The 27191-nt window shown below is 34.9% G+C and overlaps 1 protein-coding gene across 7 annotated transcripts in view; it reads left to right on the top strand.

Moving 5' to 3' along the window:
• The first annotated feature begins 295 nt into the window (after positions 1-295).
• Positions 296-27191, top strand: part of KIAA0586 (KIAA0586 ortholog) — a 105822-nt gene continuing 78926 nt past the window's right edge. For 2 of the 7 annotated variants that reach the window (XM_036842465.1, XM_036842468.1), the window contains exons 1-14: positions 332-1167; positions 2069-2139; positions 4592-4661; positions 5624-5693; positions 10654-10828; positions 11577-11798; positions 14126-14279; positions 15533-15700; positions 16704-16827; positions 21137-21269; positions 21877-22094; positions 22499-22571; positions 24319-24546; positions 25493-25667. In XM_036842465.1, coding sequence (XP_036698360.1) covers positions 912-1167; positions 2069-2139; positions 4592-4661; positions 5624-5693; positions 10654-10828; positions 11577-11798; positions 14126-14279; positions 15533-15700; positions 16704-16827; positions 21137-21269; positions 21877-22094; positions 22499-22571; positions 24319-24546; positions 25493-25667 — 2137 coding nt within the window. In that variant the 5' untranslated portion in view covers positions 332-911. Of the gene's footprint in view, positions 1168-2068; positions 2140-4591; positions 4662-5623; positions 5694-10653; positions 10829-11576; positions 11799-14125; positions 14280-15532; positions 15701-16703; positions 16828-21136; positions 21270-21876; positions 22095-22498; positions 22572-24318; positions 24547-25492; positions 25668-27191 lie in introns of all 7 variants that reach the window. The other 5 variants (XM_036842467.1, XM_036842471.1, XM_036842466.1 and 2 more) reach the window with 5 other exon arrangements.

Here is a 27191-nt window from a genome sequence, read left to right on the forward strand (position 1 = left end):
AGGAGCTACCCTGTAAACAGTCCCTAATAAACAAGATTGGTATTATCATCTACGTCGGGAGCTCTTCAGGTCTTGGATGAAACTCCCGAGTGTTATTCAATGTTTTAAGTCTTGTGGGGCAATGTACTGCCTTTAATAAAACAAAAAATTCACACCCGTTTTAAGCCTTTTATGTTGGGAGTTTGTTTCCACCCGGAGAGGGATGGAAGAGCACCGGAGAGCGTTTAGCTTTTTGGTTGGATATTTGGGACGATTTCATGGCGCGCGTGCGTGTTGTGTCTGAAGGGCGGGTTTAAAAGGAAGTAGGTGTTGACCCGCGGGCAACTGAAGCTGTTGTCAGGTTAGACCTGTGACGCCTCTGCTGCCGAGGTTCGGAAGACGCAGAGGGGTGAACTTAGGTGTCTGATGGTTGCTTCTGGAGGGGTGTGTAAGACTCTTTGGCTGAAGAAAGCTATTAAGCTTCTTATGTGGGTGATTTTGAAAAAAATAGCATTTCGGTTTTACCTGCTTGACTCCCTCTTCTCAAATTTTAACTCCGCCTCCACATCTGGTTAGTTTTGCACTGCCATCTCTCCGGTTGGGGAGTGCTCTGTGTTATTGTTATTATTGCTTATGCGGCCATTCTCTTGCCATCCTCACTTTCAGATTCATTGGCATGGTGCATAAATAGACTGAGTGGGATTAATGGGTAAATATGTTCTAGTCGTCTCTAATCCTGGATTAAATACCAAATTGAAATTTCTGGCTTTGTGCATAGTCTGTTGAGACGTTTTATTTAAAAGTTGATGACTGCATGTTTCAAAATCACTTGAAATTCACGTTTTCTTTATCATACTCCCACTTTATTTCTTCTCCCCTACCCCTGCCCCCCCGAAATCCTCAAAGCGGTGAAAATTTTGTTCTGAAGTTTTATGGACCCAGAAGAAAATTCTGTTCATAATTGTGGGACTAGTTTTGTTACCAGTGATATGAAAGGCTCTGAGTTTAACCCGGAAAAGAAAAAAAAGGTTAAAATACCAGCGAGGAGACTTCGTGAGGTAGTTTCTCCAAATCAGGGAGATAATTTGGCTTTGCTGAAATATGAGTTGTCCCGTGTTCCTCCAGCGTTGTCTGCAAATAAACGTCTTCCTGTTAGAACTGGGAAGAGCTTGAATGGAACGTTATGTGGTATGTGATTCCAAATAGTTTCAACCAGTTTTCACTTCTGTAAATCTTTAGTCTTTATTTTCATTTCGTTTTTTGTGCTTCAAAATTTAGAGGACTTTTAATGTTTAAATTCCTAAATATATGTCTAGTTTGTACAGGCGTTTGAAAAGTGACCCCTTTTCCTGGGAAAATGGCCAGGCACCGACAGTCTACATCGAATAATATTGAATAGATAGAATGAATAAAACATTTCGTATTTTGTTTTTTCTTTGCGTGTTTTTGGCACACTATTCTTGTCCACATCTGTGATGGACACACTCAACTAGTGTGATGTGCTTACTTTTCACCAGTAGTGCTGGCTTTTTACCTTCTGTTTGGATAGTAGAAAAGCACAATTTCTGCCTTTTGATGGCTTCCATGTCCCAATTCACTTGTCTGGAGCTCCCTGAAAGTGAAGATAGCATATGCTTTACCCACTTCACTGGTAATCAAATTAATGAATATAAGTGCAAAAAACAAAAGAATAAATAAAGCAGCTTTTATAGTGCTGCTTTTGAGGGGTACAGCATAACATAGGCCTGCTGTTAAATCAGGCTTTTATATCATGCGCATGTTTTATTCCTGGCAAATGATTGTACCCATAGTTTGTCCAAATCCAATAGTGTAATGATATATTTTATAACATTTTATACTTATCTCATTTGATTGTCAGTTCTGAGCCCTTATTTTCCAAAATGCCAGATGTAGAAACCTTCATCAGGATATATTTAAGTACATTTTACGATTTTTGCATGAAGAGTGGCTTCCAATTTAATTAATTGCATTAATATGGAGTTTATAGTTCTTGAATTATGTTTGTACAGTTTCAAAAGGTAACGTTCTGATTTAAAAATCACTAAAATTGATTCCTTTATTTTGTTAGGTTCATCAGACTTAACTTCTGCCAGAAATTATCAGCAGCCTCCATTAGAAAATCCCACTGTGTCAGAAAGTGTAAGCAAAAGAATTCTTAATTATGCTCATGTTAAAATTTTAAGTATTGGCAAATAATGCTTTTTAAAGTTTTGTTTGATTAGCAACAGACCTTGTTTTTATTTAAATTTCATATACCAAAGAAATGTTTTTACAAACTGTAAGGTAAAGGTAAAGCAGCTGTAACAACATAATTTAAGAAAAAGTGAGGTGTGAATTATATATCATTCAAACTATTCTGAAGCCTTTTGTGTACTTCTTTTTTTGAGAGGTCTTTAAGAAATAATAACATGAAATTCTCATCATAACATTTATTATTTATAATGCTGAAAATATTTTATTATAAGTATAATGTTTGATCATGCAATTTAATTAGACTTCGACCACTTATCATAATGTTGACCTATATATTGTCAATTTAACTAGTAAACTAAGAATGATATCGAAGCTGTTTACTTATGAACTTTGTCAAAAACTCACAATAAAAATGTGCTGTACTTCGTCCCTGAATAAATGCCTAGTTTTGGGTTGGTGTTTTTTGTTTCTTTTTTGAGCAGGCTTTATTTAATGATTAATGGTATTTGAATTCCATTATTTAAATAATTTCCCAGATATATGGATATGCTATTATTGTATAATTGAAGATAAAAGGGTGATCTTTGGAAGATCATCAGGCAGGATTCTATTAGATTTAATACGGGCTCACAGCTTGTTTTGTGTAGATTTGCCTAATATAAAATATACCTGCAAAGCAACCCTAGTTCTTTATCATTTTACCATGAACATAAACTGCAATCTTTTTGCATTATGTTTTTATTTCATAAATGAGTACTAAGATTATAGTGTGTATTGACTTGACCCAGCTATTTTAATGAGAAAATTAAAGTAGTTTGTGTCTGATATGCTCACATTTTTAAGCTTATTTGGATTTGTTCCTATTCATACCTGTTTCTCCCTACTACCTGAAGATGAGATATACCTTTTCCTACTTGGGACAAATCCTTACACATGTTCAGAAAGAAAACAAAAACTTAAAAAAAAATCACTATAGAAAATACAAAGAGAAGAAGGAAAAAAAGAAATTCCACAACTAAAATCAACAACTGTTAACATTTTGAGTTTTTTTTTCTATGTGTATATATATTTTATGAAGTGAGACCATACTGTTTTATAATTTAATAGTATTAAGGTTATCGTTGCATGCCACTGATTTTTTTCCTAGGAACTTTTAATGGGTTCACAGAATTTCAGTGTATGTATGTACCAAAGTTTATTTGTTCATATTCCTGTCACTTGACATTAAGGTTTTTTTCCCCCAGTTTTTTATAATATATACAACCAGGTGATGAACATTCTGGTATATATCCTAGCTCATTTCCTTGTATTAATTTCTAGGTGTAAAATTATTAGATAAAAGATTATGCACATTTTTTTGCAATGTTTCTAAACTGCCTCCAGAAAAACTGTATCAGTATATATTCACCAGCAAGGTCATGAGTAAGAATTAGTGGAATTATTTCCCCCGTCTTTATTTATACAAAGCATTAAAATTAAACCAAAAAAACCCCTGCCATTTTGATAGGTGAAAAAGGCATCTTATTGTTTTATTTTCTATTTCTTTTATTATTAGTGGAGGGGAAATTTTTTTCATTATATTGCCACCTGTATTTACTCTTTTGTGAATTACATATTTATGTGCTGTGCTTTTTCTAACTGATTTGTGGGAGTTCTTTACATTAATTTCCCAGATACATTCTACTGTATTGTTAGCCTCATGGGCTATTTTTAGGAAGTTAACACCTGTTATCAGCAGATAGCTTGGATCAGTTTTCTTTTATGATTTTCTCTTTTCCCTTTAATGATTTAGCAGGGAAAAACATGTGTGTGTAAGGAAGATGAAGCAATGTTGACTGACCCTAGTACTTAAAAAGTCATGGTGTCTTAGCACTGAATAGAATCTTAGAAGCGAAGTCTAGGGTTACACATGTGAGCAGAAAGCTATTTGCCAGTAGGTGTCACTTATATAGTGAAGTCTTCTGAGACCACATTATAGCTTAGTGACAAAGAATACTGTGATTAATTTGTGATATTGTGCCATGCGTTGACCATCCTTACAAACTTCATTTGACTCACAGTGAATCACATTTTCACATTTAACTATAGCCACTGAGATGTTACATAAGTTGCTCTGCTGAGTACCAAATCAGGATTTGAATCTGAATTTCAAGGTCACAGTTGCTTGCTTGTTCACTTACCCATTCGTTCACTTGATGACAGCTCGTTACTCATTCAACAAATCTTTGAGTAGCTTCAAGGTACCTAAGCATTATGGTGGTGCTGGGAATTAAGCATGTAAGACACACAGTCCTCTCCTCCCAGGGCACAGTAGTCACATGGCTAGTAAATGGTAATTGATAAATAATACATTATAAAGTTTATTTAGCCTTTCATTTCTTCCTTTCATATCTTAAAGGATTTTTCTAAAGATGTTGCAGGGCAAGTGTTGCCTTTGGATAAAACAGAAGAGAACAACAGACAAAAAGGTAAAAGGATAGATTTGATTTTTTTTGGTAAAACATACATAACATAAAATTTACCATTTTCACCATTTTTAAGTGTACAGTTCTTACTGTACAGTTAAATATGAATATACCTAATGCTAGGTATATTCATATTGTGCAGCCATCACCACCGTCCATCTCCAGAACTTTTCATCTTCCCCAACTGAAACTCTGTACTCATCAAATACTAACTCTATTCCCCCTCCCACCATTCTACTTTCTGTCTCTATAAATTCTACTATACCTCATATATATGGAATCATACAGTTTTTGTCCTTTGGTGACTGACTTATTTCACTTAGCATGTCTTCATGGTTAATTTATGTTGTAACATGTAAGAATTTCCTTGGTAAGGATAGAATTTTAGATTTTTAGACATTCATTGATTTTTTTTTTAGATATTCATTAAACAGCCTTATAGTTTTTTCTTATTATTTTCATTTTTAATTAGTTTTTCCTTCCAAATTAAGCTACTAATGGAATCTCTAAAGTCCAGAAAATGGTTTGTAATGGTAAGGATACTTTTATTATTGCCAACATATTGCATAGGTTTGGTATTTGATACCTGTTTATACGTGCTGAATTCAAGTTTTGTATAGTCTTTCGTAAGATAATAGATTAAAATATGCATTGAAAAAATTTATTTAATGACATTTTAAAAGTAGTTGGTTTTATTTTCATCTAAGCAGTTTTATTGTTAGAGTTTGAACAAATGTCTCTAATTTGGCCCCAGGTGTTTTTACGCAATTTTTTTCCTACAGTCTAGGGTTATAACTATTATTACTCAGTCATTTAATTTGTTCCTTACCTTTTTAAATTGAGAAGTCATATTGCTGAATCCCCAAACATTTTTTTTAGTTAAAAAAGTTTTTCTTTGAGTAGCTTATCAAAATTTAATAAATTTTCAGGAATCTAAAGTATATTTTTGTGTTTTGATTTTGCAGCAAATGACATCTTTATTTCTCAGTACACTATGGGACAGAAAGATGCTCTAAGAGCAGTTTTAAAACAAAAGTAAGTTTCATTTACAGAAAATAGGTGGGCCATTTCTTGTGTTTCTATATGGTTCTCTAAAATGAGCTTTATTTATACTTTGCACCTAGGAAAAAGTTTTGTTTTTCAATGTGTGAAATATGTATCTGTGATAATATGTATAAAGAATTTTTCATGGTGCTGGGCATGTGTAAAATATTCAGTGGCTGTTAACAATTATTATTATTATTATTATTATTATTGAAGAGGTATTGTTCTAAGCATTTTATGTGCATTAACTCATTTAATTCTCTCAAAATCCAATGAAATAGATTCGATTACTATCCCAATTTTACAGAATCCCCATTTTATAGATAAGGAAACTGAGGTAGAGAGGGATTGATTTTCCCAAAGTCATTTAGCAAGTATTCACTGGGCTGGGATTCAAACCCAGGTAGTCTGTCTTTAGAGTCCTCTCTTAGTCACCTCACTCTACTGCTTATAGCAGTAATCAAGTAGTTCCAGATATGTAATACTTACTACTTACTATCAAAGGACATTTAGACTTTTTCTGGTTAAGATTTGAGAAAGGGACAAGCTTAGCATCTGGATGGAGTGAAGGGGAATGTGGCTACTACTCTATTCAAATGCTTCCTCCCAACTTTATCTTTAATGCCAGTGAAATACAGAACCAACCCTGACAACAGCACCATACTAAACATGAAAGAATATATCACTGGAGGAATTTTTTTTTTTTTGTCATTAGTGGTGGTGGAATGAGATACATATTCTTAGGCTAAATGTATTCTACTCCTGAACCAGAGCAGCCTGGGATGCCCTTTAGAAAATAGGAAAAATTTTTACTTACTTTTGAACTCTCATTTTATTCAAAAAGGAAATTTTAGATTACTTCTATAAGTGGAAAGTCAGTATTTCTAATAATACAATGAAAATAAGTATATAACTATTAAAATAAAGTTTATTCTTTTTTCACCTGTAGTTATCCATGGTATACATATTATACTCTGGGAAACACTAACGAAATAAATATTACCTCCAAACTACAAGGGTGTGATCTGAGCCAGCCAGAGTTTCACAACTGGTTGTTTTGCTTAATGGTGCTTTTCCTTTTTACATTTGATCAGCCTCCAGTTCCCAATATGTGATATGGTGGTTAGGAGGAGAATTTGGATGGTAAATTGTATTCTGGGATTTGTAAATATATAAGAAAAGGCAAAAGTAAGGGCATGAGGAAGTAGTGCAGTCTCCCAAATTCTATACTTGAACTAAAAATTGCAGACTACATCTGACTCATTTGGAGAGAAAGTGATTACCATTTCCATCCAGCTGACCCCAGGTAGAAGTGGCTGCTTGCAACCATAATAGAGACTTTATCAACTTGCCTTCAAGTCAGAACTCTCAGATCTGAGAGGGAGAAGTTGTTTATATACAAGTGGACCGTGAGAGGTAACTGTGAACACTACTCCTCTTATCTGTTCACAGTAGATCTCTCACCATTTCAGGGTGGATGAACAGCATTTTTTTAAAAAAACAAAAAACAGAAAAACTAGGAAGGGCCTCCTAGTGAACAGAAGTTCATTGCAACGTAGAGAATAATAATTGAGTCAGAAGTATAAAATGACTCTCATACTGGGTTAAGAGAGATTTTGCTGTAGTCAGTGTCACTTGAATTTTTTTTTTTTTTTTTGGAGAATGGTGGATGGAATTTGGCAAAGTGATTCTAAAATTTACTTGGAAGGACACACAAGTTGAGAATATATACACATACTGTTAAGAATACATACATGTAGAATGCACACAGTTGAGAATAGCTAATTTTGGAGAAACAGAAATGGAATGATGGAAAATCTGTCCTATTTGCTACTATAATATGCTGTAAAGCTGTGATAAAAGGTAATCAGCTGGAGCCTTTGAGGAATGAAGAGTCTGTCCAGAGTGTCTAGAACAAGGGTAGAATGTCCTTACATGTGGCTGGAGAGGTAAGCAAGGGGTGAGGTTATAAACTACTTTAAAGAAGTTTGGACTTACAGAGAAACGGCAAATCATTTAAAAGTTTTAAAGTATGATATATTTTTCTTAAAAGGCTTACTCAGGTAGTTATGAAAAAATGGATTGGAAGAGGACTGGACTGGAGTCCAGGAAACCAGTTGACTATGAATTTTTCAGGAATCTTTTAAAGAGATGAATTAGATTGGTCCTGAGTACATTGGGGAGTGGTGGAATGTGAGGGTGGGAATCATGCTGGGCTGGAGAGGAGTACACAGGTTTGGAAGATGATCTGGAGATAGAATTGCTGCTTAGATGTGAGAGTGAGGAAGGAGCTAAGGATGGATCCCAGATTTTTGGCTTGTATAAATGCATAGTCAGTAGTAGTATTCACTGAGAAAGGGAAGCCTTGGGGGAATAAATTTCATTTTAGACGTAAGCAGGGGTTTGAGGTACCTATGAGACATCCAGGTGAAAAATGTCTGATAGGAAATTGAATATAAAGGTCAAATTCACAAAACGGGTCTAAGCTAGAAATCCATATGTAGAAGTCATCTGTATGTAGATAGTAGTCTAAGCTCTGGAAGTGATTGAAGTGACTCGGTGGGAGTGTGAGAGTGAAAAGAGATGGCATAGGGTAGGGCTTTGAGAAAACCAAACCTTTAAGAGATGTGCAAAGAAAGCAATGTGGCTTCTAAGTGCTACTCAGAAAGTTTATCCAGAGGTGTAAGAGAGTATGGTCTTAGCAAAACCAAGGGAAATGAGGTTCTAAGTTTGATAGCTGCTCAGAGGTAAAAAAAGATAAGGACTGAAAAGTGTCCATTGAATTGAGGAAGAGGAGGTATTAATGGCCTTGGTAAGAGCAGTTTCAGTGTAGCATTGGGATAGATGCCAGATTCAGAGGATTTAGGAATAAAGAAGAAAGTTCTAGAAAAAGACTAGAAGGAAACAGTTTCTTCTGAATGGGAGAGTTATGTGCATTTTTTCTAGTTCTTTACACTTAGAAGCTCATTTGCTACATTAAGCATTTATTAATTTGATAATTGGAAAAAATAAAATTTTAAAGCCTATGAAGAAGTTGATGTCTAGCCTTATAATGTTATTTTTCTTGTTGGTCAATTTAATGTATTAATGTAGAATGAAAGATCTTAAAGGGTAAGTCACATTCAGACTTCATACAGAAATTCTAAAAGATACGGATTATCTGAATTACATTTTCTTAGTACATCACTCAGTCAGCTAAATATATATTGAGCATCTACTATGTGCTCTTTCTTAGTTGCTGTTTGGTATAAAAGAAGTCCCCGGCCCCCCACCCCAGGTTGCTTAGAGCTTGGTTGGGGAGAGAATAGGTAGATATATGGAGGAATGCATGATTAGAGCTGTGAGAGGAAACATTCAATACATTGTTAAACTGTTCTGTACAGACATTTAAACCATAGGATGGCTGACTATCAAGCCTCAGTTGTGTGGTATAGGAAATAAATGCAAAAGTAATTAATGGAGAGATCAAGAGGAAGTGTTATAAGTACAGGCTTATTGAAAAAGGTAAGGCTTTTGTTGTATCTTGAGGAGAAGGATAGAGGAATTTGGGTGAAGAAGGTTGAGAGAACAGAGTGAGAAAAAGCATGGAGTCAGCTGTGGGAGTGGCATGGCGTAGTCAGTGAGAGCAGTGTGACTCAGGAGAGAGGTGGTTTTGGGAGGAAAAGTGCAGTATGTATAGGGCAGGGCCAGAGGATGGAGTGTGTGGAAGGCCAAACAGGAAAGTAGCCTATGCAGTTGTCTATAAGGAATGATTTTAGATTTTTGAATGGTGGGAAAATGTGTGTGGAAAGTTTTTAAGCAACTAGAAACGGGAAGAATGAAATAGTTGACAAGCGATGATGGTTTTGTACTAGAGCAGAAGTCTGAAGGGAGAAGTGCTGTTCTGAGAGAGAAAGCTTGGTGTCACGGGACGATCTCTGGGAACTGGTCCTAACTCAGCTACTTACTAGCTCTGTGACGTGATCAAGTAAATCCCGTTACCTCTATGGACCTCAGTTTCTTCATGTGAAAATTAGGAAAGATGGGCTACTGGGTTCCCCCTGCCTCCGTAATTCGATGACACTAGTCCTGCAATTGTGATGAAATAATTGACAAAACCTGATGACTCAGTTGAGCATGAGAAGGTAAATGGAGGATAGAGAAGTTAACTGCAAAATTTTGAGAATGAGAGAAAAATGACGCTTTTAATAGAGATGAGGTAGCGTCAATGAGGAGTAAGTTTAAGAGTTCTGTGGCCTTCTTCAAAAATCAAAGGGTGGAAATTCAGCAGCTGGAGATGAGCTCATTCCTGTTGATTTTACTTAGACTTACTTAGGGACTCTTCAGTTTTGTCAGTGTTTTGTTTGATTTCTTTTAGGCCAAATACAGCACAAAATTGACCGGTCTTTTTCTTTTTTTTTTTTTAGGTGTTTAGTTAAATGCCTTATTGTGAATATGTATCTATTTTCTGGACTCATTTTTAATCCAGACTGCTTAGTAGTGTATTTTGTGCCCATTTAAATAAACTAGGTGACATTTATTAAATCTAAATGAGTTAGAATTTAAAAAATTCTTTTCAGCAGTTTTAACAATCCCTCTTGGGTTGTCTTACTTTGGGAGTAAAACTTGATACCTAAATTCTTAGAGCCTTTTCTGCATGTTTTAAAATTTGTACTTTTTGACTATAAATCATTGTAATTGTGCCCATGTCTTTTCCACATACATAAGTCATATTTTCTGAATTATCAGTGCCTTCAAGGAATTACCTTTTTATTTCTTTAGTGTGTAGTGACCTGAGCCTTAATAGATTTCATTAACCAAATGACTGATAAGATGCTGATAGCGAAAAATAGGGATTTAACTTTTTAAAAAATCAAGAAAACTCACCTGCAGCAGATTACCACTTGTAGGTATTTCTTCTAATGGTTCAATATAGGTTACTGAATAGATTTTATTCCTTTTTTATTTACAGAGCTCAAAGCATGCCTGTCTTTAAGGAGGTAAAGGTACAGCTTTTAGAAGATGCCAGCGCAGAAAAGGACCCTATTATTCAGGAGAATAGAACTTCACCCAGTGGAATTGATTCAGCTGCAACTGTGGCTGCAGCAACTGCTGCCGCCATTGCAACAGCAGCTCCACTGATAAAAGTATATCTGTTTCTTCCCAGATAGTCATTACTACTTTGTAAAATGTAAAAATGTTTATTAGAAACTGATTCTGTAATTGTTGTGTCCAGCCATTGGCTAGGGATATTGCTGTCTGTAGTTGTGAATTATTTCTCAGAAGTTGTGAGATTTACCTCTCATCCCTGTGTTAGTTCTAGAAAATCCTGGACTTTCTTAGTTTTAGCACTGAAAAATCTCATCTTGGGAACCCCTCAGTCCTGGATACCTGGGATGGTTGGTCATCCTTATTTTAGAGCTAGAAGGGACCATACAGACCATCTATGCCAAAACCCTCAGTTTGTAAATGGGAAAAACAAGAAACAGGTCAGAGTCAGCAATAAGGTCTTAGAGCTAATAGGTGGGAGAGCCAAGACTGCTGACCTAACTCAGCCTCAGATTAGTGAAGTATCGAAAGCTACTTTGTTTTGCTATTTCCTTCTTTTTAATTTCCATTTAAGTATTTTTAATTTCCATTAAGTATTTAATTTCCACTTAAGAAATAAAAATTGTATGTGACAAATTTGGTATTTTTTATGAGAGAAAAGATCTACTTAAGGATAGCTATCTTCTGCCTTTTATTTCTGTGATTCTAAAAATAAAGGCATAAAATCATCAGAAATTTAGAGGGTAGAAGCTCTGGTTTGATAATTTCTCAATACCAGTCACTTTATATAATCTTTCTAGTAATTGAGCATATTTTTGATATCTTTGGATATTTTTACTGTTTTAGGTGCAGAGTGAGTTGGAAGCAAAGGTCAGTACTGTTACAGAATTACTCAATAAGTTACAGGAGACTGATAAACAGCTACAACGTGTTACAGAGCAGCAGACAACCATTCAGAATGAACATGAGAAACTACACTGCCATGATCATGGAAAGCAGATGAATGTGTTTATGGAGCAGCACATTAGGCATCTTGAAAAACTGCAGCAACAACAAATAGATATTCAGGTAATAAAGGGATCACACATTCCATGACCTTTTATCACGTGGATCTCTAAGCTAATATTCATTGATTATTGCAATAGCTCAGGAGATTGTAACAGTTTTAGTTCTTAAATAATGATTTGCTTTTGTTCAGAATTCTTTTCCTCTATGGGGGTAACTCTGCATGTTCTAGTTCAGGTGTCTAGCTCTGTGAGACCTCTCCTTATAGTTGGCTTTTCCTTCTTTTGTGGTATTTCCGTTCACGGTGTTTTTAAAGGGCGTTTATCGCATTGCAGTTTTTTGTTTACATCAGTGGCTCTTAGCCGGGAATGTGCATAAGACTCACTTGGAGAGCTTTATAAATATACACGTGCTTGTACCTCTCAGAAAGTCTGAGACAGCAGGTCTCAGACGGTGTCTGGGAATCCTTGAAAGCTCTCTAATGATTCTGTTGCACACCCTTGGATGAGAACCACCTAGTATACTTATTTGCTTCTACATTTACTTAATTAAAAAGAATGAACATTCTTATGCCTTTTGAATATGAGGCACTGGGCTATTATAAAAAGAAGAGTTATCCTCACAGAGAGCTAATAGTATAGTTTCTTATTTATTTTGGAATTTCTAAGTCCTGGGATACTACCCAGCACTCAGGTACTCAGTATAATTTCTTTTTGAATGAGTGAATGACCAGCGTCGTAAATGCATTGGTTTTAATTTACTTTTTTTCCCTACTTAGTATGCAGTTTAAAAACTTTTAAAAATAAAATTAAAATATAACATTCAGAAGAATATATAAAAATAAGCTTATCATAGCTCAATATAAGATCACAGAGTGAACACTAATGTCCTATTATTTTCAAGACTTCCTAATAGAGCTTGTCTTGCAATTTTCACGAGATTAAGATATTATTTTAATTGGAATGATTATGGGCATATAAAATAAAGTTTTAGTAAGTACTCCATACATTGCTAAAATTGAGTGTGCAGCATGTCATCTGGAGAGGCTAGGAGTGGGCCTATCAGAGTGCTGGTCCCCAGTCTACAGATAACTTTGCTTCTCTGAGCCTTGATTTCTTTACCTAGAAAATATTTTTGGTTCAGGATAGAATGAGATGGCACATTTGAAAAGCACATTGAGTTTTTTTAAGGTAGTTCTAGGTGCCTTCCATTCATTTATCCTTCCATAAATAAACGCATAATTTATTAACTTTCTGATTTTAGAAGAATGGAATCTTTGCTAATTCAGACATCTTATTTATAAAGCCTATAACTACAGAGAAAATTGAACTTTCAATGAGTATTGTAGTAGTTCAGTTAATGCTTAATGAAATGAAATTCTTTTTGAGTCCATCCCTCTTCTTCATGTAAGAGTGATCTCAACACACTTTTAAGAATTCTGTAAAACTATAAATCTTTTCGGTTTTTCTTTGCCTAGCATAAAACTCTTTTAAAATCAGTTTTATTAGTTAAGATACTTACACATTTCAGATGTTTTAATAGTGTTAAAACTGTGTTGTCACTATAGTTTCCATTTATATGTAAATGCATATATTACTGATGCTACTATGCGCGGCTACTATTTTATTTGAGTGCTTTGTATCAATGGTTTTTTTTTTTTTTTTTTTTTTTTTAAATTTATTTATTTTTATTTATTTATGGCTGTGTTGGGTCTTCGTTTCTGTGCGAGGGCTTTCTCTAGTTGCGGCGAGCGGGGGCCACTCTTCATTGCGGTGCGTGGGCCTCTCACTATCGCGGCCTCTCTTGTTGCGGAGCACAGGCTCCAGACGCGCAGGCTCAGTAGTTGTGGCTCACTGGCCCAGTTGCTCCGCGGCATGTGGGATCTTCCCAGACCAGGGCTCGAACCCCTGTCCCCTGCATTGGCAGGCAGATTCTCAACCACTGCGCCACCAGGGAAGCCCTGTATCAATGGTTTTTAAACCTTTAATTAAAATAAAATCTTACCATCTAGGATATAAAAGTTGAGATGTTTTGGTTTTAAATTCTCTGGTTTAAGTAGAGGTCTAGGGCTAGGGTCCCTTCTTCCTGGTCCTCTCCTACCCTGCTTCAGTGTCTCTTGAGCCATCTCTGAGGTGAAAAGGAAGAAACTGAGGTTTAGAATAAATTAAATGATCAGGACCACACTGCAGAGCCAGACTTAACCCAAGGGCTATTATATGCTTCCAGTGGCATTGCTGCTGCAGTGGGTAGTTGCATGTAATGTATGTATTTTCATTGTTTATTAAATCTAATAGATTGTTTTCAAGTCTTCTAATAAATTTCAAGGTATTTTGGCATCTAACTCTTTCAAATGATATTTGAAATTAACAAAGTAATTTTATGTTTTCTAGACTCACTTCATTAGTGCTGCACTCAAGACTAGTAGTTTTCAGCCTGCTACTGTGCCCCCTTCTAGAGCAGTGGAAAAGTATTCTGTAAAACCAGACCATTTGCATTTTGGTAGCAGTAATTTATCTTCACATAACACCTTTGCTTCCAAACAAGGTAAAAATATGTAGTTTTCTATGACTAAAAAATGCCAGCTGTGAATGTTCTTTGCAGTATATAAGCTGAAAACTTACTTACAAGGTTGTGAGAGACTAAGTCTTTGCTTTATAAAATTAGGTTTTTTTTTTTTAGGTCAGGTAAGTTTTAGATTATTTTGAAACTTGTTCAGTCAAGTTATGGATCATGTTCTACTTAATGGTTTTAATTAATAACTTTCATAAATTGTCAGTAGCACTTCTATATAAATTTAGAAAAATTTTACTTATCTAGCATCAAAAATGCTTGTCATCAATTCACCAATTTTCTGACAAACTGGATATTTACTGTTTTCTTGATTCTGTCAGGGGAGAAACCATCTGAGTACAATTAGAAACAATTTCTAAATATTTTCAAAGAGTTAGTAATGCAAGTCTATTTTAATGGAATTTTAAAAATCTCTTTATAAAAACAGGGGAATACATAGCTTATTTGTGTTACACCTTTGGAATTTAAACTATATCAATAAATGTATCTCCAAATTATTGATATTTGAATAATGAACTAATGAAAATCAAGGGCCTATCCCTTTAATGATATACAGATCCATGTAGTACAATATTCCTGACATTTGATTTGTTAGAACATTGTTGGATTACAGACATGTTAAAGGTTCCTTATACTTGCAAGGTGCTTTACGTTTCCCACAAATGAGTGGGTCTTACAAAACTTTTGTGAAGTAATGTGAGTCAGTTTTTAAGTTGTAAAGGGAGGAAGATGAAGCCCAGAAAGGTTATGACTGCCTGCTCAAGGTCACCTGGCTTGAGAGTGAAAGTATCAGAGCTACAGCCAGAACTCAGGTTTCCACGCTCACGGTTTATAGTTGTCTAACGTATCTTGTACTCACTAACGTGGGATCTCTCTAGATCAAAGTATATAAAAATTTTAAGACTTGCTATACTTAGCACCAGACGGTCTTACCAGTTTTCATTGCCATGAGCAGTGTCTGGCTATGCCATTTTTCACCACAACTTGAATAGCACTGAATATTGTCATATTTTTTTCTTATTTATTAGGTATAAGTATAAAGTATTTATAGTCTATATTCTTCTGATTTCTAGTGAGGATGAACTTATTTCTATATATTTGTTAATAATTTGAGTATCCTATATAATTTTGGTTTTATTTTTAAAATATGGGGAAGAGTAATATTACAATTTAAATGTTTTTAAAAAGTAAGTTAAATTTATTATTTTCTTTATTTTCTATTGAAGCACCTTCAATAGAGGTTGAAGATACCAATTTTGATAAACAGAAATCTCCTTTGGAGACACCAGCACCTCGCAGATTTGCTCCTGTACCTGTTTCAAAGGATGATAAAATATCAAAGAGGGAAAATCCTACAGATAAAAAAGAAAATATGGAGATGTCACGTCATACAGGTAATAAAGCAATTATAATTAGCACCCACTACTTTTATTAGACCCATCTCAATTTAGGAACAGATTTCCACACTCATGATTTATAATTCTCTAATGTGCCTTGTAGTAACTGAAGTGGGATCTCTATTTTTAATATTTGTATTTAAATGATACTTTCTGGGCAAATCAAGCTTCTTTAGATTCTTTGTAGAAGGAGTTGGAGATATACCTTTATAATTATTCTGACTATCTTCAACATGTTATTACTTAAACCTTTAATGAAAAGAATTTGTTATTAATAAATAAAAAATAATGCTTTATAGAAGGTAAGGTTGATTATCATGTTTACTTATATTGTTTTTAAGTGTGAATTTAAATACTAAAACTCAGAGAAATTTAACATTTATTATTGTGTTCAACTGGAAAAAGTGCTAATAACCTTTATAAGTGACAGGAAGTAATAATTTGTTATAGATGCTTAAAATATAGCCTTTCTAGTAAAAGTAAGTAAAAATGTTAAATATAAGCTTTCATTTTTGGAGTCATTTAAATGCATTCCAGTCTTGTCTTGGACACATTTAAAGAATCTTAAGGAATTTAAAAGATAATAAAATCTTTAATAAATAAACTAACCTCACCAAAAAAAAAAATTTTTGTTATGTAGTCTCATTAAAGATGAGGCTAAAAGGAAGATTCAACCGATAGTTGTTGTGAAGAAATAGTTAAATCTCCCTATTACTGTTTATAAAAATAGTTCAGTTTACTGGGCTTTGTGATGATGTTACTTCTCATTCAAATTCCTTTTTTCTGTGATGGAAATAAATTCAGGCCTAAAATTTTACCGGTATAGTTTCCTTGAGTTATAAATATTTAGTTTTATTGATGAATGTATGTATAGTCTACATTGTAAATTGAGTAGGTCATCACCACATGAAACTAATTTAGTACAAATATATGTGAGATAGTATATAAAAGAGAAATGAATTAGTACTTGAAAAATGATACTGTATTTCTTCTATTGTAGAAAATGTAGGACTCTTGGAACAGGTTTTGAATAACTATGATTCTTTGACAAGAATAAGTGAATCTTCAGACAAAAACTTACTAACTAGATCAAAAATAGGATGGAATCCTGAGAGGAGAAACAGGTAAAAACAAGAGATTGGAATAAAAGCTACATTGAAAAGAGCTTTGTTTATATTTTTAAAATTTCTTTAGAAATTTTAGTGAATTTAAAACATTGCTTTTAAAAATTGTCTTAGATTTAGTTACTATTTTCTTCTGCTAATAGATCTTTCCTCTTTTCTATAATATAATTATGAATACATCTAATTTTCTCAAACTGTGGATTATTTACTATTCATTTCTGATGAAATGATATCTGGGATTTGCTTCAATAATAATCCATTGTAGGGGCTTCCCTGGTGGCACAGTGGTTAAGAATCCACCTGCCAACGCAGGGGACGTGGGTTCGAGCCCTGGTCCGGGAAGGTCCCACATGCCGTGGAGCACCTAAGCCCGTGCGCCACAACTACTGAGCCTGCGCTCTAGAACCTGCAAGTCACAACTACTGAAGCCTGTGCACCTAGAGCCTGTGCTCTGCAACAAGAGAAGCCACCACAATGAGAAGCCGGTGCACCGCAACGAAGAGTAGCCCCTGCTCACCGCAACTAGAGAAAGCCCGCATACAGCAACGAAGACCCAACACAGCCAAAAATAAAAAAATAAAATAAATTAAATTAATTAAAAAAATAATCCATTGAAGGGTGGGGAAAACTGGGTTGGAAGTATAAATGAAATGAGAATACCCATAAGTTAGTTATTTTTGTAGTTAAATAAAGGTATATAGAGGTCATTATTACTATTCTTTCTACTTTTGTGTATGTTTGAAACTTTACATTATAAAGAGTTTTTAAAAAGTCAAGTAAATCTAAGCCACTATAATTTTTTTTTGAATGTCATGAAAACTACAATAATAAAAACTAAATGAGTCACATTTTGTGTAATCTCATAAGAAGACATTACAATTTTAGTCCATTACATTTAATGTAATTACTGATAAAGTAAGATTTATGTCTGTCATGTTGTTATATGTTTTTTTATATCTTAGGTCTTTTTTTATTCCACTATTCCTCCATAATGTCTTTTTTTTTATTAAATAGATATATTCTAGTATAAGATTTTAATTCCCTTGTTGCTTCTTTTACTATATTTTTTGAGTTATTTTCTCAGTGGTTGCCCTAGGAATTACAATTAACATCTTAACTTAAAATGATCTAGTTAGGATTAATACCAATTTAATTTCTATAGGATTCAAAAACTTTGCTCTGATATAGATTGATTCCCTCCCCTTTTCTTTCTATTATTGTCATACAAATTATGTCTTCTTGCATTGTAAGTTTATCTATACAGCTTGATAATTATTGCTTTATGCAGTTGTCTTTTATATCCGATAGAAGAAAAGAGTTATAAACAAAAATAATTTAATACTGTCTTTTATATTTACCTATGTAGTTAACTTTTACCAGTACTCTTTATTTCTTCACATGGATTTGAGTTAGTTTGTGGTGTCCTTTTATTTCACTCTGAGGGACTCTTTTTAGTATTTACTGTAGAGTAGGTCTGCTGGTGATGAATTCTCTCAGTTTTGTTTATCTAGGAATGTCTTAGTTTCTACCTTTGAAGGGTAGTTTTGCCAGATGTAGAATTTTTGGTTGACACTCTTTTTCTTTTAGTGCTTTGAATATGTCATCTCACTGCCTTCTAGACCTCATGATTTCTTATGAGAAGTAAGCTGTTAATCTTCCTGAGGAAACTGTATATAATTAGTTATTTTTCTCTTGCTGCTTTCAGGATTCTCCCTGTGTCTTAGGCTTTTGACAGTTTGACTATGATGTAGCTAAGTGTGGATCTCTTTGAGTTTATCCTCCTTAGATTTTGTTGATCTTCTTGGATGAGTGGATTAATATTTATTAAATTGGGGAAGTTTTTGGCCATTATTTCTTTACACAGTTAAATAGTGCACATGACCTTTTTTTTCTCTCCTAGGGCTATGTTGTATGTTGGTATGCTTGATGATGTTCCACAGGTCTCTGAGGCTTTTAATTTTTTTCATTCTTTTTTTCTTCTGTTCCTCAAACTGGATAATTTCAATTAATCTATCTTTAAATTTGCTGATTCTTTCTTTTGCCAATTTGAATATGCTGTTTAGCCTGTCTAGTGAATTTTACATTTCAGTTATTGTATTTTTCAACTCTCAGAATTTCTATTTTTTAAAAAATAGTTTTTATCTTTATTGATATTCTTTGATGAGACTTCATTCTTTTAGGTTTCTTTTTGGCCGTGTCGTGCAGCTTGCAGGATCTTAGTTCCCTGAGCAGGGGTTGAATCCAGGCCCTCGGCAGTGAAAGTGTGGAGTCCTAACCAGTGGACCACCAGGGAGTTCCTGAGACTTCATTCTTATACTTTCCTTTAATTGTAGTAGCTCATTTATGTTCTTTCTCTAGTAAGTCCAATATTTGGGGTTCCTCAAGGACAGTTTCTACTGACTATGCTTTTTCCTGTGTCTGAGTTATACTTTCCTGTTTCTTTGTGTCTCACATTTTTGTGAAAATTAGACATTTTAATGTGCCAGTTCTGGAAATCAGATTCTTCCAACAACTGCCACCCCCAACCAGCATTTGTTGGTATTGCTGATTGTTGTTGTTCATGTTGTTGCTGTTTGTTAAGTGATTTTCCTGGACTAATTCTATAATTTTAATTCTTTATCATGTGTAGCAAGTCTCTGTTTGGTTAGCTAAGTCTGCTAATGATTGGAAGGAGATTTCCTTATCTGCTTTGAATGAGTAAGTCTCCCTGTCTTTGCAAGGGGCTGTGTGTGTGTGTGTGTGTGTGTGTGTGTGTGTGTGTGTGTACGTACATGTTGGGGCACACCTTCAGTGCTCCAGCAGTTTATAAGTCTGTCTTAACCTTAACTTCCTACTCGCACAGAGCCCACGGTCAGCCAGATGTGAAAGATTAGGCCCTTTTTAGGTCATTCTTTTGCATGCACATAGCCCTGTACATGCACATGACCTTCTAGATCCCCAGTAATGTGTTGGAGCTTTTCAGAACTCCACCGTGGACATCGCATTCCCCAGATTTTTGGTTTATTGTTTACCCTCTTGTTTGCCTCAACTGCCATGACCCCCTCAGGCAGCTAAGATGTTGAACAATTGGCGCTGTTTTCGAAGAATGACCTGGGGATGGGATTTCTCACTGAGATAACTCTTGGTCAGGTCTAAGGAGAAACCCTGAGAATGGGACTTTTTGAGGCGCTCCAAACTCGTTCTGACTTTTTAGTGGTTGTGAGGCTATTGGTTTTCTTTTTTTTTTTTTTAATGTTTTATTTATTTATTTATTTATTTTGGCTGTGCTGGGTCTTAGTTGTGGCACACAGGATCTTTGTTGCGGCCTTTTTAGTTGCTGCATGTGGGCTTCTTAGTTGCAGCATGTGGACTTCTTAGCTGTGGCATGCATGTGGGATTGAACCCGGGCCCCCTGCATTGGGAACACGGAGTCTTTTTTTTTTTTTTAAATAATATATTTGCATGGGTTTATTTATTATTATTTTTTAAAATATTTGTTTATTTATTTATTTATGGCTGTGTTGGGTCTTCGTTTCTGTGCGAGGGCTTTCTCTAGTTGTGGCAAGTGGGGGCCACTCTTCATCGCGGTGCGCGGGCCTCTCACTATCGCGGCCTCTCTTGTTGCGGAGCACAGGCTTCAGACGTGCAGGCTCAGTAATTGTGGCTCACGGGCCCAGCTCCTCCGTGGCACGTGGGATCTTCCCAGACCAGGGCTCAAACCCATGTCCCCTGCATTGGCAGGCAGATTCTCAACCACTGCGCTACCAGTGAAGCCCGGGAACACGGAGTCTTACCCACTGGACCACCAGGAAATTCCCGAGTCTGTTGATTTTCAAAGCTACCACAGAGTTGGGGAAAGGGGTCTGGGAATAGGGCAAGTTAAAAATGCCATAGAGCTTGCTGTTCTTGTCAGCCATTTTCTTGCGTAAATATTCCTTGGGTTGTTGTAAGCTTTTGTTTAATTTCCAGCGTTCTGCAGAAGCTGATTTGACCATTTTTGCTAGTGTTCTCTTTACTCTTAACAGGAGTAGATTTTTAGAGAGTCTTACTCCACCATTCCAGAAGTGCTTCTGCACGTTAGCTTTTTCAAAGCAAAACTGTTTTCTGCTCTTTTTCAACTATTCCTAAACCAGTCTGGCCAGAGTAATTTTGTTTCTTGTAATTTTTGGTGTTTCATATGTTTAATCACATAACTGATTAATTCTGTTGTACAATTTTAATATGACTCATTTAGAATTCATATAACTAAGGATGTATCAAAGATTTATATAATCAACTGTTTACTGAATTTATGACAATTTAGAAAACTTTATTTTTAAATCTTTTACAGCATTTACCCTCTATCCACTCAGAAATTTCCTTCCTATGAAGAACTAGGAACAGCTAAAGTGACTGTGCAGAAGTCTGATGATATTCTTCATGATCTTGGCCAAAAGAAGAACGAAACAAATGGCATACTCCAGGTAAGCTGGGAACAAAATACTAAAATTAATGATTAGTAAAGGTAAAAATTGCAAAGAAATAAAGTTATCAAGACAGAAAGCAAGAGGAAGGATGAAGACAAAGCATGGAAAGACATGTCAGCCCAGCCTGTTCCCCTTAAAAAACTATTCCAAAAGCCCTCATCAAGTGATTTCTACTTACTACTCCTTGGCTAAGACTGAGCCACATGGCAACCTGTAGCTCTCCAGCTTCTGTTGGAGAGGAAGGAAGGCGGAAGGAGAACTGTGAATGGCCCTCGTTTATCCAGTTCACATTGTATGCTCTGCCTACCTAGAGCCAACTTGCTCTTATTTTGTTTTAGCTTTCTTCACCAGATAGAGCTTTTGTTGGCCACCGAACTGCTGTGGGCTTCCCAGCCCCATTTCACTGAACATTCACATTAGTGCTTCTAAATGGAAAGAAACTTTAGTTGCCAAGTATTCTTTTATAGCTCTTCAATTTGACAAATTGATTCCTTAGACTATATTGTCATAGTATATGTCCCAAACTATAGTAATAGCTCTTATTTGGATTAAAATATTAATATGAGTTTTACATAGTAACATTCTTGCCTTTTTATCTTTTAAGCCAAAAGAATCTCAGATTGTGTCAGGGGTTGCTGATCTTCCACAGAATTCCATTAAGCTTCAAATAACCAATACGAGATCCGTATTGAAAGATGCTGAGAAGATTTTGAGAGGAGTACAAAACAATAAAAAAGTACTTGAAGAAAACCTGGAAGCTATTATTCGTGCAAAGGATGGAGCTGCCATGTATTCATTTATCAATGCTCTATCTACCAACAGGTAGGACAGGATGTTGGCATCCCAAGATTTTTTATGAAACTGCCAGTTTACAGGCTCTCATAATTTTTTTTCTAAGCGCTTCATTTTGTTTTAGTGTGTTTTAATGTTTAGAAAATGTTCTTCATTGCCTTTGACATGTGGACTTATTATAAAGTTGGAATTTGGGTATGTACATGTTGCTATTATTTTTCACAGATGTTAATTTTCCCTGTTTTTTTCTCTCCTTGGTACATTTCTTCTGGGATCTACATGTGCTTTTCAAACATTCGATGAAACTAATAACATTGGTTTTTCATTTTCAGATGAAGGATATTGGGCTACACAATAGATTCAAAACTAAGTAAGAGATCTATTCTTAGGAGCTTTAATGTTAATTTAAGAAAATTCTTTTTTCTGTTTTGTAGAGAGATGTCAGAGAAGATTCGGATCAGAAAGGCAGTAGATAACTGGATTAAAACTATTTCCGCAGAAATTCAAGTAGGTATTGGAAAAAAACAGAATTAATTGAATTCTTAGGAGATAACATTGATTACAATTTACAAGTATCACACATATTCTCAAAATATTCCTTTTAAGTCCACTGATAATTCTTAATTTCACTGTCACCCTTTATACTTACTTAGTAATAAGTTTCATTTTACTTAACGTGCTTTGTCTCATAAATTATATTATGGCTGTTAACTGGAAAATTGTGGATAATAACTAAAATATGAGTGATTTGAAAGAAAATTTAGCAAAAGCATTTAGAAAAGAAAGAAGTATACTTACAAAAAAAGTATCCTTTAAAAAAAAAAAACAGCAGATTTAGAAGCATTGGCTTACCAAAGTAAAAACATCAAAGTTACTTAAAAGGAAAATACTCCACAAGATTTTTAAGGTTACTAAGTTTAGAGAAGTCAGTTCCAGCTGGAAAAACTGCCACTTTCTCACCTCCACAAAGCTCATGGTGTATCTTCAGACATTAGCATTGCAAAAATCCAGGACAGTTGTTTTTATTAAGGGGTCAGTAATTTAAAGGAAATTCTTAAAATTTTATGTATTTGAAGAAGCAAAACTAGACAGGGTAACTCATTTTTACCTTGGGATGCAAAGCTTTTTTTCCTGACTGTAAGATGTGTGTATATGCGTACTCACAGTGGTAGAAGATGAAGTGCTAGTTTTTTTCGGTTTTGGGGATTTTTTTTTGTTTCTTTGGGTTTTTTTTGGCTGCACCATGTAGCTTGTGGGATCGAACCTGGGCCCTCAGCAGTGAAAGCACAGAGTCCTAACCACTGGACCTCCAGGGGATTCCCTAATATACACTTTTTTTTTTTTTTTATAAATTTATTTATTTATTTATTTATTATTTTTAGCTGTGTGGGGTCTTCGTTTCTATGTGAGGGCTTTCTCTAGTTGCGGCGAGCGGGGGCCACTCTTCATCGCGGTGCGTGGGCCTCTCACTATCACGGCCTCTCTTGTTGCAGAGCACAGGCTCCAGACGCGCAGGCTCAGTAGTTGTGGCTCACGGGCCCAGTTGCTCCGCGGCATGTGGGATCTTCCCAGACCAGGGCTCGAACCCGTGTCCCCTGCATTGGCAGGCAGATTCTCAACCACTGCACCACCAGGGAAGCCCCTAATATACACTTTTAAACACTGTTGTTTTAAGAATATATATCTCTAATGTGGTTATAAAGAATTTATATTAGCTGCTATGTAATGCGCCAGAAAAAAAGTGAGCTAAGAGTCAGAAGACTTGGAGTTCATATCTGGTTCTGCAGAAGACTAGCAATATATGTCACTCTGTAACTGTGGATTTCATGCAAAATATGCTTGTTTAAACCTACATGTAACTTTAATTTATAAATAAATCTCAGAGTTTTATTACAAAATTGTTTACTTTTTGGAAACTTTTTTTTAATTTAATTTTTGGAACAGTTACTATATTCATATGGTTTAAACATCAAGAAGTGTAAAAAGCTTTATAATGAAAAGTTGCCCTCTTATCCCTGAACGTTGTCTACTATTTCTCATTCCCTCTGCTCCATAAAACACCAGTCTTTTTAATTTTTCGTTTATTCTAAAAAGAATTTTTATTCATATGTAAACCAATATCATTTACTTATAAAGCCTTTAAAACTGCGAAATTATATTTCTATAGCAGCAGAAAATAAATTCTAGTACTTTTGATGTGAAAGCATTACTACTTGGATAGATTTTAAGTAATTTTAATTTTGGTTATGTTAAGGATGAACTGGCAAGAAAAGATTATGAACAAAAGAGATTTGATCAGAAGAACCAAAGGACCAAGAGAGTTCAGAACATGAGTAAAGATATTAAAACCAACACACAAGACAAAACGGTAAACAGCTCTGTAATTCCAAGAAAACATTCTCAAAAACAAAAAGAGGAGCAAATTAGAAATCCACCTACAAGGAGCATGCCTGCTTCAAGCTTACAGAAAGAGAGAAAAGAGGTAAGATCCTAATCTGGTTTTGTGATGTAAATGTTGCATTATAATTGATCATTTTTTAAAGATATAAATAATGAAATGACTATGAAAATGTTTTAAAAATATGAATGACTATACAAATGTAAACCATCTTTAAACTATTGATATTTAGAGTTTTGGATATCCATAATGTAGAAATCACTGCACAAAGTACACAGTTCCTTCCTTCTGACATCTCACACTTACAATCACAGTATTTCAGTTACAGCAGGTGTATCTAGAGATCTAGTCCAAAGATTAGATTCTCTAGTTCATGGTATTCAAAATTGTATTTCATCTTTGTATGTTGTATATGTGTGTGTGTATAAATTTTAGTTTGTTTATTTTTCAGTTTAACAAATGTCTGTTTAGTGCCTAGTGATTGAGAGGCATGGTACTAGATGCTAGAGGGAATTTTTTGGCTGCTCTAACTAAGCTGTAACTTTGTTAATGCCAAACATGGATTGTTGGGCAGATTCATAAAGCATCTGATTAATTCAGTACTTAGTACTTAGTAGATGCTCAATAAATGCTACCTTTCTGTGGCATTTAGATTATGATTGAAGGTGAGATCAGGAATGTAGGAAATTATTTAAAGACTTGGTTTATGTTATTTTACTGTACTTGACAGTTATTACTTTCATATGTAAAATGTGTTTAAACTTACTTTTTGGTGCTGAAAGTATGCTTAGTAGTGTAAGAACCTTCATGTCTTTTGGGTGGATGATTTTTGTATTTAATTTTCATGCTTTGGAAAACTTTACAACTGTAGTTTGAGAACTATCTCCAGAATTTAAGAGCCATTCAGCATAGAGGACTTTCCTGACCTGATCATTCTTAATATAGTACTTAAGCTGACAAAAGGAGGTTTTAGAAAAATAAGTGTTTGATGACTATTTTGCTGGTGAGTTGAATAACTTTGTATACTTAGGGGTTTTTGAAAGCAACGACGGTGGTACAAGACAAGGATTATATGTTACAAATCTATGGAAAACCAGTTTATCAGGGTCATCGCAGCACTCTTAAAAAAGGACCATATCTCAGATTTAATTCTCCATCTCCTAAGTCCAGACCACAGAGACCAAAAGTAATAGAACGAGTTAAAGGTAAGGAACCTCATTTTTTGGTGATAAAACTCATTTTTTGTGGTATTGGTTTAATATGTAAAGTTTAATTTTTGCTTTTTATTACTTATAAATACTGTTCAAATTATGTAATGCTTAGGGATGGAAACATTTCCTTTTAGGAAAGTAGGGAAAAATAGACCAGATTCAAGATAGGATCAGTGGGGAAAAAATAGGATTCGGTGGTATCTTCAGATAAAGCATGATAAAATGTATGAGATGATGACTTTTAAGCAATTTAAATTATAATCTAGGGAACGTAGACATTTCCTTGGAAAGCTTACTCCATCATGTTCTTTATGAACAGAACGATAAGCCATATGCTGTACATTATCATAAAAGTGCTTATGGGCACTTTTGCAGTTTGGTTTGTCCTCAAAGAGCCTTAGTTAGGAAAGGGGAAAATTTTTTTTGTTACTTTTATACACAACTAAAAATATCTTTATTTATCACTATATGTTTTGACTCACACCTACCATTTCACTAGTATATTTAACTATAACTCTTAGTTAAATATTGAGTCTGTTGACTTTGGTTACATTTTGAAGTTTCTCAACTTGTGCTTTAGCAGTCTGTAAGGCACTTTGACAACATGCCGTCCCTCGTGGATCCCAACTCATTTTCCTTTCTGATCCTTTCTGGAAGTTAGAGCTATGGCAGTTGCTTTAGTTTTCCTTCCTTTCCTTTCCAAAAGTTAGTTGATCATATAGGGTGTCAGTTTATCTAGAAATCCTATAGATTTTATTTTACTAGGCTTGTGGATGATATTTACCTTAATGTTTCCTTGTTTCTTAGAGCTTGCTATTAACTTATATTTGGGGTTTGGAAAGCCTTTGCAAAAAATAAGTTAAGGTTTTAAAATACTTTCAAATCCAAAAATCACTTTATGAAGGAACCCTTTTAATGGTAGAAGTGATTGAGAACCTATGGACCCAGGCTCCTCCTTGGGCCTTGGTGCCTGTTATTCCCTCTGCCTGGAGGGCTTTTCCCTCAGACCCTTGCATGGCTCACTCAGGTTTTTCAATCTCTGCTCTTAGCTCCTCAGAGAGGTCTATGTTGACCATCCTATCCAAAATATTATCACCTAGCCCTCTCTATTCCCTTGCTCTGCCTATTGTTCCTCATAGCACTTTTCACCATCTGACATTATACTTTTATTTGTTTATCAATTTTTTTCCTTACTAGAGTGTAAGCTACATGAATACAGTTGGTTTATTCAGTACTTGTAGTCCCTGTGTCTGGAATGATGCCAAACACATTTTAAATGCTGAAAAAATATATTTTAAATAAACATTCAAGGGGCTTACCTGGTGGTGCAGTGGTTAAGAATCCATCTGCCAGTGCAGGGGACATGGGTTCAAACCCTGGTCCGGGAAGATCCCACATGCCGCGGAGCCACTGAGCAACTAAGCCCATGTACATCTGACTTTGATATTGTTTCTAAAAAATCTTTAAATACATTTTAAAAATCTTTAAAAGCATTAAAAGTGCTTACTATGATGTTAC

This window comes from Balaenoptera musculus, chromosome 2 (genome assembly GCF_009873245.2).
Source record: "Balaenoptera musculus isolate JJ_BM4_2016_0621 chromosome 2, mBalMus1.pri.v3, whole genome shotgun sequence".
Classification (NCBI taxonomy): domain Eukaryota; kingdom Metazoa; phylum Chordata; class Mammalia; order Artiodactyla; family Balaenopteridae; genus Balaenoptera; species Balaenoptera musculus.